This window comes from Phaseolus vulgaris, unplaced genomic scaffold (genome assembly GCF_000499845.2).
Source record: "Phaseolus vulgaris cultivar G19833 unplaced genomic scaffold, P. vulgaris v2.0 scaffold_73, whole genome shotgun sequence".
Taxonomy (NCBI): Eukaryota; Viridiplantae; Streptophyta; class Magnoliopsida; order Fabales; family Fabaceae; genus Phaseolus; species Phaseolus vulgaris.
In genome coordinates, this window is record NW_027174123.1 from 91,479 (window position 1) to 102,632 (window position 11,154).

Consider the following 11,154-nt stretch of genomic DNA (forward strand, 5'->3'; position numbering starts at 1 on the left):
TAATGTAATCAGAATTATTTATGCCTCGTTCGGCATCAGAATTATCTTATTACTTTAATGTAATCAGAATTATTTATGCCTCGTTCAACATCAGAATTATCTTATTACTTTAATGTAATCAGAATTATTTATGCCTCGTTCGGCATCAGAGTTATCTTATTTAATGTAATCAGAATTATTTATGCCTCGTTCGGCATCAGAATTATCTTATTACTTTAATGTAATCCGAATTATTTATGCCTCGTTCGGCATCAAAATTATCTTATTACTAATGTAATCAGAATTATTTATGTCTCGTTCGGCATCAGAATTATTTATGCCTCGTCCGGCATAAATTCGATTTTTTGAATCCAACAAGTACTTGGGCAATGGACCCATACAATGACCCGACCAGAATAACTTTACCCGATGACGTGTACCCTAGTTTCTTCCAGCGTCTTCCCCAACACAAAACAGGCTACTAGAAATCAGCATTCTACTTCTTTTGCATCGGTTCAGGAACTGTAGTCACTCTGGTTGAAATTGAAGGTTCTCACAGTAAAACTTGTTGAATTGAGTAATGGAAGGGAATGCGAAAAGCGACCAAATCGTGGATGTAGGATCGGTAGTGGAGGCCGTTTCAGCCGATGACGGTGATGCTCCTCTCTACAGCCTCGAAAGTCTTTGCATGCGATGTGGTGAAAACGTAAGCTTCTCCCCATTCTCCGCCACCTTTTCCTTTTCCTTTGGCTTTTCAATGAATTCACTTTCTACTTTTTCGCGCACCTTTGGCGTGGTTAATTCAGGGATTCAATTCTCCATTCTTTTACTATTTTATTTACAAGCAACATTATTATCGCTCAACAAATGAGTCAAATTCACCCTAAGTCTTAATATTGTATCTTCATCCAAAATATTTAAATTTTATCATCTGACTTGAATTTCTGTCATGTTTGTCAGGGGATTACAAGATTTTTATTGACTTTAATTCCCCACTTCAGAAAGGTATGTCTTGTCTATTGCTCCATTTGCTCTTGTGATTGGCAAGTGGTTACTGTTAGTAGGTATTGGGATATATCATATATGTAGTTAAATTTCATCTTTATTTCTGTCTTTCCTTATGTTTAGGCCTCATTCACTTTTCTCCCTGATGTTATTTGTTACATATTTCAATTAAATGAATTAGCATTATTGATTCACAAATTACATAATGGATCGTAATACATATTATTTTTATCTGCTGTTTCTTTTGTTTTGTCTGTCCATTAGTTTTCTGAAATATAACTCATTGTCACATTTACCTTTCCTGCAGATTTTGTTATCAGCTTTTGAATGTCCACATTGTGGTGAGAGGTAAACGGCCCTTTAGTCTATGCCCTCTCCGTGTGCGTTGAACATAATTAGTTCCTTTGATCTTCCTCTTAATTTTTCTTTCTTTTATAATTATTGATTTTATCTGTTAGGAACAATGAAGTACAGTTTGCTGGTGAAATTCAACCACGTGGTTGTTGTTACACTTTGAAGATTCCATCAGGCGAGCAAAAGGTTGGTTTGTTCAAATTTCAATTCCCCATCCCCAAATGATTATTTTATATAACATAAGAAAACATATATGGCGCCTAGGTACTCCAATGCCTCTATTAGCTATCTTCTTCCCATTCAGTTAACATCCATGCTGAGGTTCTTGACACTAGTGACTGACTGTTAGGCAGGAAAATAAAGACAGCACTTGGAGGGTGTATCATAGAAGGAAATTTAAAAATAAGGGTTAAGCGGGTTAGTTAGTTGTTGGGTTAGTTAGTTGTGGTGAGGGGGTCTTTAAATAAAGACCAACCTGCTGTGGGGGAGGGGATATCTGAATTGTTGTAAGAAGTTGACAGGATTAAACCTGTGTGAAAGGAGGATTAAACCTGTGTGAAAGGAGCTATTCTCCTTTGTAACCCTTTTGGGTGTTCTGTTCTGCATTGTAATAAAACAGAGTTTTCTTTCTTCTTGCTGTGTTTGGGAGGGAATTCTGGTTTTTCTGTCTAGGAACCTAACAATGACCTAGTTTGAAGGATGGTTTTTCATACTTTTGCATCCATGTTTAGCTAGAAGACCATTGTTGTTGAAGTCAATATTTACCATGTAGGATCATACTATGCTATGAGTTGAACACACCCTGGAAAATCCCTTTCTTCTTATTTATGAAGCCCTTCCCAATCCATTCGTGATCTTCTCCATCTTGGACTGTTCAACCTTTTCTTTGTCATTCCATTGTTGCCTTAGAGTATTGCCACCTATAACTTTTATTATTGCACCTTCCTTTGGCTGTAGCAACATTTTCAGTTTAGTAATCCTTACCATAGAAGTTAATTTTGTGGGATTGAGCTTGACCCTATGCTCAAACTCTATGATGGTAACAAAGGCAATCCTAAATCAATTGTTGGGTCACCTACATTGACCAATTCCAGACTTATAGTCCTTGGCATAGGGGGTGTTGGTTCAAATGCATATTAATTAAGGACAATCCTTGCCCACCATAATTTGCAGCCACGTGCACCTTCATTATGGTAGGTGAGTGGGTAAGTATAAATCCCGCATAAAACTTGGAAAATTGTGTGGTTAGGTTAAATCCTAAACCTAAATACTAAGATAGTTCAACAACATAATTTTCTAGTCAACTAATAAACAAATAGAATTAAGAATTTCTTTCTCACATTTCTGATTATACTATTTGGATACCTGACTTACTATAGTTATAACTTTTAAATCTAATTTTGTTTTAATGTAGTGATTTTGGAGGTTATTTTCTTTGTTTATGATATTCTTATGCATATGCACTATATATGTATAGTTTTGCATTTTATGTAAAACCATAGGATCTTACCATCCAAGTTAAGATCCCCAATTTACGAGTTTTTAATCTCCTTATCCTAGGTAGAATATTGAGTTTAGCATTGTAAAGGACATCTATCATGTAATGATATAAAACTATTTGAAGCAAAATGCATGCAATCAAGATTGTAAAACTTGAGAGTTCATAGAAACTTGTGAAGGCTTTTGTAAACTTGACTCAAACTTGTAAGAGTTTACTTACCATAAAAAATATTAACAATAAATAACATAGTAATTATACATTTGAACTCCATAATAAAACAATTGTTAAAACAAAAACTTGGCAATAAAACAATACAGTCAACTACAAAAGTAAAGCATCTCGGGTTGTCAATAATACATTTCTACTAAATAAGTTTAAACTACATCAAATAATTAAGAAATAAAATATTATCTCTAATACTTGTTATGGTGAATGTATGATTATTTGGGATTATCTTATTTTGATTTGTAAACTTGTCTTTGTGGTTTGCCGTTATGATGATTTGTTTATACAAGTGTCTAACAAGTTTAATGAATGTAGATGCTAAATCGTCAAGTGGTTAAATCAGAATCTGCTACCATTAAGGTACTCAAATTTGTTTTGTTTATTTTCTTCATATTTATATAAACTTGTGTACCCTATTTCCTATTTAGATTGTAATCTTCAAAATTCTTTAGTTCATTAACACCTTGGTTCTTGTCTCTTTGAAGTCTAGGGCTAAGCCACATAGTCTTAGTTGAGCTGATATTATCTACCTACATACCTACATACCTATTTATCTGTATGTCTATTTGTTTACATAGATAGTTAGAAAGATAGATATTTTTATGAAAGAAGTAATTTAAGATGTTGCTTATAAATTTTAATGACTAATCTGCTTCTATTATTAAAAATTTATAGTCTGCTTTGTAATAAATTTATTCAAAAGGCAACCTTATATGTATATGATTGTGCAGATACCTGAACTGGATTTTGAGATTCCACCAGAGGCTCAACGTGGTAGTTTGTCAACGGTACTTCTAATACATATTTCAATTTACTTTGTTGTTTCCCATTCCTGGCAATGACAAGTTTGCTTGTTCAATTTTTTTTTCTGGGTAGGGCAGGGGGTTACCCATTATTTCATTTGTCAGTGAAAATCTCGAGTCTCAACATTGTATTTCTATTTAAGATGGCTAAATTTACTCCGCATGTGTATAATCATCTACTAATAAAACCTTAATTATTCAAATAAAATTTGAATGTGTTGCGGCTACATGAGCTGTTAAACCTAATTAAGAGTTCAAAACCTACCTAAAATTAGTTTTTTTTGGGCCCATTTTTGACCCATTTAAAACATTATACTTATTGCAATCCACAATACATTTTTTTTATCTCCGCCACAACACCTTCCGCCATAACCCGTTATGGTTTCTGTTATAACTTTATAAAGGATTTATGGGGTCTCCGATATGATCCGTTATTCAATATCGATAACATTGATGAGTGGTTAGTGGGGCAAGTAGATGATGATGATGATAATGATAATGAAGAGGGGGGAAATGAGTTGGTTTTTGATGATGATTCCACTCTAAATTAGGCAACTGCTTATGAAGCTTTAGATGTTGGAGAACTAATAATTTACACAAGACAAGTAACCAGTAAAAGAAAGCAACCATCAAGTGGTTGTGGTATTGTCATTGGATCTTCTCATGCTTCTAAGAAAGGTCTAGCTGCAACTCCATCCCCAACAAGGAGGGGCAAAGGGAAGATTCAAATCGGGGTTGGGAATGAATTGCATGATAGCTTTGATTTTGAGTTTGAATAATTACTTAACTTTGACTAGAGTTTCTCTGAAGGGGAAGACGGGGGATATGCCCCATTGGATAATATTGAAGAAGAGTCGGATAGTTAGAAACATAAGATAAATATTACCATGTCCAACTATTGGGATACGAGTCCCATTGGCAAGAGTAATGTAATTACCAGGAAAAGAAACACATGACATTAAAAGAGATGAGTGAGGTGTCATATGGTCTGTCGCACCAAAGTCTAGAACTCAAGAGTCCTTGCATAAATTTTAAGAAACATCAAAAGAGGAATTAGAGTTCTTACCAGTCATGGTTACGAAGCAAGTACCACAAGGTGGCTTACTGATAGACTCCATGAGAGATTTTAAACGTTCAATTTCAGCATGTAATGCAGGCATTCCATTGTCAATTGAAGAGGATGAAGGAAGATCATCATTATTTAGTAGAGTTGCCGTGATAAGATAAATAGTAAGAATTTCTTAGTCTCCCTTGTAAGTATAATGAAACATTAACACAAAAAACTTCAGTGACAGTGAAAGGTCGTAGAAATAGGCCCCAACATTGTGAGCTCTAATACTAACTTAAATGAAATAATATGAATGAAAGAAGATTTTTATTCAATTATATTAATTGAAACAAGACATCAACCTTTATATATAGAAAACTTTAACCCTAGAGTAATTATTACAAAGAGATATCTAGAATCTTCTACAACTTCTAACAACTTCTAGTAGTACATTAATATCCTACTAACATGAAGCTTCTACTAGTACATTTAATATCCTACTAACAACAAGGAATGTAAATCGTGGGCATCAGAGAACTCTTAACTTTCTTTTGTGAAAATTCATGAACATTGAACAGTTGAAAATTTGTAATCAAATGATTCAACAATATCTTTTGTTGTGTAATTATAGGTGGAAGGGATACTTATGAGAGCAACTGATGAACTTCAAGCCCTTCAAGAGGAACGCAAAGTACTATTTGTTTCTGCGCTATATTTTTATTTGATGCATGCATTCTTCTTTAAATAACTTAATTAATGTTATGCTTTCTACCCTCTAGAAAGTGGCTCCGGAGACAGCTGGAGCAATTGATCAGTTCTTGGTGAAACTGCGAGCCTGTGCAACAGGAGAATCATGCATCACATTTATTCTTGATGATCCTGTCGGAAACAGCTTTATTGAAAACCCGTAAGAGATTATACCTTGTAGAAGTATTTTTTTTAAATGAGTAAAAGTATTTTTATTAGAGAAGAGATTATAACAATAGAGGCTAAGGTATCCTCACATACAAGTAAATGACAAAAGGTATTCAGTGATAGCATATGAATTAGCAACCTCCTGGATTTGTTGCTCAAGAGTGGAGTGTGGTTTAGTATGTAAAGTGCTGATCTCTGTATGGGCTAAAATTTAGTCACATTGTGCTTGTGCTTGACTTTGGATTGGATACATTCTTTTATGAATCACACCATATTGTACCTTTTAACTTATTTTAAATTGGTCAAGACAAACATGTATTTGTTGGTGAGGCAAACTTGTACCTTCATTTGGTACTTGGTAATATTAGTCCAATGTTTTAGCTAGTACTATTTTAAGTAAATGCAGAACACATTGAATAGGTTTGCACCATCATCTGATCCATCGTTGACGATCAAGTTTTATGAGAGAACTCCTGAGCAGCAAGCATCATTGGGATACCTTGTTGATTCTGCACAGGCTGAAGGAACTCATGTTGATGCCCCGGGAGGCGGAGAAGCTGTGACTACTGATCAAGTGAGGAGAGAACCACATGGATCAGTAGGGGCAACAGCTGGCCATCGTGCCATTGCACAGAGTAACAGTGCAGAAATTGCTGAAGCCTTGTTTCGATATACTGCACCAGAAGAGGTACAATTGCTGAACTATATAGTTCTGTGTACTGAGCTTTGGCCTTATGTGTTTGTTTATTCAATGTCAAGTTGCTGCCTTTTTTTGACAGGTGATGACTTTCCCTTCTACTTGTGGTGCCTGTGCTGCTAGTTGTGAGACTCGAATGTTTGTCACCAGTATCCTCTTAGCACTTTTCATACTTCCCTTGGGATATTGTTTGATTATGTTACATTTCTTTAGAAGGATTCTGTCATTTTAAGCTCGATGTAAAATTTATTGGGTTAAAGAAGATTTATATTGTGTATGCAAGAGTACATAGCTTTGTGGGGTAAAATAAAATTATATAAACTATTGGGGCTTATTTTTTTTTATTCCATGTTTGTATTTCAGTTGAAATTTGGAGCTTTAGCACCTTTTTGATCTGCAAAAAGTGAAATTACATAAAATAGGGGATAGTTTTTCTTTATTTCAACTTCCGTTGTGATTCTATGTTTCATGTATTTCAGTTGAAACTTGAAGCTTAGTGTCATCTACTTGGTGCTGAATAGTTTTTGGATAACCATGTGTTCTATTAAAAATCCTGAACATGATCTACTTTCAAATTTCAGAAACTTGACTATGGATTTATGCTAGCTACACAACATTAATTTCAAATGAAACATCTGTCTACAGTGTTGCATGTATTCTGATTGCTGATAGGGTAAAAACTAGATAATATTTATTTGCTTGCTTGATAACGGTCATACTCTTCAAAATATGCCATGTGCCAATTTTATATTCTATATTATTGCTTAGCAATTTCCGGCATTTCTTCCACAAGCTGTTGATCTTAACAATGGACAGATATTCCTTACTTCCAAGAAGTAATTGTTATGGCATCCACATGTGATGCTTGTGGCTACCGCAACTCTGAGGTATGCTGATTTCTTGAGTGTAGCTCTGTCTTTTTAGGGCTGGAATAAACATTAATTTTCCATCTTGCAGTTGAAACCTGGTGGACGAATTCCTGAAAAAGGAAAAATAATTACTCTTTCTGTGAAAAATGTCAATGACCTGAGCCGTGATGTAATAAAGGTCTGTAATTCTTTGTGATCTTAACTAATTTCAACCCATCAGTTTCTTAATTTGTATATGTTTAGTGATGAATCATGGATCTTGTAGTTTATCCTTGCATTTAGAGAGCATATATTTTTTCTTGTTTCTAGTATGTAATTACTACAAATTGGGATCAGTAAAAGAAATCTCATTAGAAAAGAAGGTAGTTTGGACTTTGGTTATTGAGCTACTCAAATGTAGGGAAAAATGTAAGCTTCCAAACCTGTTTTGCAGAAAGTGTAAAGTAACTAAGGATAAAAACTAATCATGAGTACTCTTTCAGTGCCACTTTAAAGTTTTGCAATTTATTTTGACATCTCCCTTGCATGAAGCTATAGCATTTTAAGGAATCAAATTCGCATTTTGGGGTTTTTAGAAGCCTGAAATGATTTTTTCATCAAGAGATAACCTAGAAACGTTAACACCAACATGTACTGTTTTCAATGATATATCAAAAGTTGTAATGATACACACACAGTCTTGCTAAGTTAACCTGTGAAATATGTCCTGATGGTACCCATATAGGCCTGACCATTTAAACATTATTTTATGCAATCTGAGATCTATACATTTTATATCTATTGACTGAGTAGTTTGGTTTGATTAGTCTGATACTGCAAGTGTAAAAGTTCCGGAAGTTGACTTGGAGCTGGCAAGCGGAACCCTTGGAGGAATAGTTACAACTGTTGAAGGTTTAATTACAAGAATTAGTGAAAGTAAGTATCCTTCTATCAGTCACACAAACTATATAGGCAGCATCCTAATGAGACAGGAGGAAGGAAAGGACATCGTAGTACCCATACACTTTGTTCAGCTTCAATTGTAACAAAATGATGAAAACATTTTTCTTTTCAATAGATCTTTCAATTTTCAACCACTTGAGCATCATTATTTATTTCTTTCATTCCAAATAATCTATCTCAAATATGTTTTAAAAGTCTTCTAAATGCCAAATTTGTATCTGTTTTGGATGGGTGGAGTTTAAACTGTTCTCTTTTGTCATGTTTATGATGTTCCTGATCCCGTGGTGTGATTTAATTTTTAATATAATCTATTTATTTTTGCTAGAATGTATCAATGTAGAATATAATTTTATGTGATTTGTATGTACAGGCCTTGAGAGGGTCCATGGCTTTACTTTTGGAGACAGTCTTGATGAAAATAGTAGAAGCAAGTGGATAGACTTTAAAGCAAGGCTAAACAAGGTAATACGTGACTATTTTATGAGAGTTGGTTTAAATTTCTCCATATATGTTTACTATATAATTCTATTTATCAGGTTATTATTGCAATTTTTTATATTTATTCTTTACACAATGTTTTGTGGCTGACTGGGAAAAGAGGGAAGAGGAGCAATACATAACTTCAGGCATTGTATATTCTTTTGTATTTCTAAAATAATCTTGTCTTTATTTCTTGTTCTCTTTTAGGAGGATATGTTGTCCCGTTTTGTACCTCTTTCGACACCTCACTTTGAAAAATTTAGTAAAAAAGAAATGGACGACAAAGAGAATAGGGTTCACGGAATTTTAACCAAATGCATTGTAACAAGAAGGGTCACTTTGAGCAACAAAGACCTGTGGTCATATTCCATGCTACTTTTGGGCTACATTATGCCTCTTTAATACCAGCAACTAATAGACTGCATCGGTCTTTGTGTCTTTGAATTTGAAGGCTTTGATTTGACTTAACCTATTTAAACTTATTGGTTCAAGGTCTTGGATCCCACTTTTTTTATCTGCATTCTTTCATTGTATGCAGCTTCTTAGCTTGGAAGAACCTTGGACTCTAATTCTTGATGATGCATTAGCCAATTCTTTTGTAGCACCTGCAACTGATGATCTGAAAGAGGACAATCAATTAGCTTGTAAGATTTCCAACTCAGACATCAAGCTATACTTTGAGCAGATAAAGTTCACATTTTCTGAGTTGAAATTCTGAATTCCATTTCCATGATGCCAATTCTTTTTCTATACATATGGAAAGTTGAAACATCAATTTTTTGTTCCTTAAAATATCTTATTCGATTCAACTATCGGAGTTGCTGGGGATCCCGAGTCCAGTATAGACCATCATGTAAATAAACAAACAAACAGAAGTAGGTTTATTTCAGACATTTCCCCTTGTTGGGACTCGTGTTTCAACCTTTTGCTTTACAGTGTGCCCTGAGTAGCCTGCATAATTGGATTTGTGATGAATCGGTCTAATGTGCTGTATGTGTAAATATGATTCTGATTGTTTAATGCTGTGTTTAAATATGGTGCATAGTTTTTCATGTAAATATATTCATGTTTTGTGGTTTTCTGTTTTGCAATTGGTATTTCTCCAGTTGAGGACTACGAGAGGTCATGGGAACAAAATGAAGAATTAGGTCTGAATGATATGGACACCTCTTCTGCCGAAGTTGGTGATGCACCAACCAATACTTCTAAAACTGAGTGAAGATCATGTAATTTCCTCTCCTCACATCCCAACCAAAACAAATGGAAGTATTTTTGTGATAGTTTGATATCATCGAGAGAATGGAAAAGTCTGTTGTCTTGAGCCTCATTTCATTGGCTTATTGATATATTTTAATGTAAGCCCATTAACTTGTATCATCCGTTAGAATAGTTGTCTGAAAAATGTAACTTCGTGAGTTAGTAAGTTAATTGCTTTTTATTTTTATTTTTCTGGTTTTGTGGCCATCTGATTTTATTTCTTAGAGCAATTTTTTCTTCTTTCCCTTTTAGCACACGGCGATAATTATCAAAGGTTGTTATCAGTGAATGTGAATATTAGTATCAACAAAGTATTTCGATTAAGGATTGGTAGGATATTGAAAATATTCATGGTTAGTAATAAGAAAAGGAAGATAAGGAAAAACAGTAAATTAATTATCAACGAGTATTCTCAAAGGTGATGAAAGAGACTTGGTTTATTAATTTTAAAGAACCTGGCACAAATATTTTATTGAGAACATGGAACAAATGACTCACCTATTATTTGTTTGCAACCTTCACGAGCATAAAATATTTTGAATTTTTAGATGACTCACCGGACACATCTGCCCTTGAGCCTGGGGGGCAAGTGTACCGGTATGGCCGAGACCTTACACGAGTTGGCCGAGACGACCGAGGGGCGGAGACCTCAGAAGACTTGGCCGAGAGGCCGAGACTTTGAACAGTACAAACTCATGGTTGGTGATCGATTCTCTACTGCCGATTCCGATGGCATGAATTCTTGTCTCAACGAGATCAAAGTTTTGGGTATTTTGGCCTTCAACTAGTGTCTCATTGAAACTTTTCAGGTTATTTGCAACTTGTTTGCGTTCAATCACAAGTTGCCTCAGAATTCTTCTAGGTTAAATTTTAATCCGTCTAATCATAGGGTATTTGTTCTCTCTGTGAGTTCAGTGCATTTCTGAGTTTACTGGTTATAGTAACTAGTGTATGTTACAGTTACAAGTTTCTTCCGTGAGAGAAGTGTCCTGGGAAAATATGTAAATTTGCGCCTTTGTAAAATAATACTAGATAGATTATTTCTGGTTATAGGAGACATAATTTGCGCCACCAAGTCT

General features: G+C 34.5%; 1 protein-coding gene across 1 annotated transcript; it reads left to right on the forward strand.

Annotated features, from left to right (window-relative positions):
- Window positions 1-383: 383 nt before the first annotated feature.
- Window positions 384-10,262, forward strand: LOC137817463 (uncharacterized). The gene is made up of 16 exons (XM_068620754.1): window positions 384-685; window positions 940-984; window positions 1,292-1,332; window positions 1,443-1,524; window positions 3,380-3,424; window positions 3,796-3,852; window positions 5,547-5,606; window positions 5,695-5,822; window positions 6,251-6,518; window positions 6,610-6,676; window positions 7,344-7,414; window positions 7,485-7,574; window positions 8,203-8,311; window positions 8,709-8,800; window positions 9,357-9,462; window positions 9,925-10,262. The coding sequence occupies exons 1-16, from the start codon at window positions 560-562 to the stop codon at window positions 10,035-10,037; spliced, it is 1,500 nt and encodes a 499-aa protein (XP_068476855.1). The 5' UTR covers window positions 384-559; the 3' UTR covers window positions 10,038-10,262.
- The last annotated feature ends 892 nt before the right edge of the window (window positions 10,263-11,154 follow it).

Bases quoted from the DNA above. Each gene is read 5' to 3' on its own strand.
- LOC137817463 (XM_068620754.1), top strand. From the start codon at position 560: ATGGAAGGGAATGCGAAAAGCGACCAAATCGTGGATGTAGGATCGGTA. The intron at 3,425-3,795 runs GTACTCAAATTT...ATGATTGTGCAG, and splicing joins CAGAATCTGCTACCATTAAG to ATACCTGAACTGGATTTTGA. The intron at 7,575-8,202 runs GTCTGTAATTCT...TGGTTTGATTAG, and splicing joins TGAGCCGTGATGTAATAAAG to TCTGATACTGCAAGTGTAAA.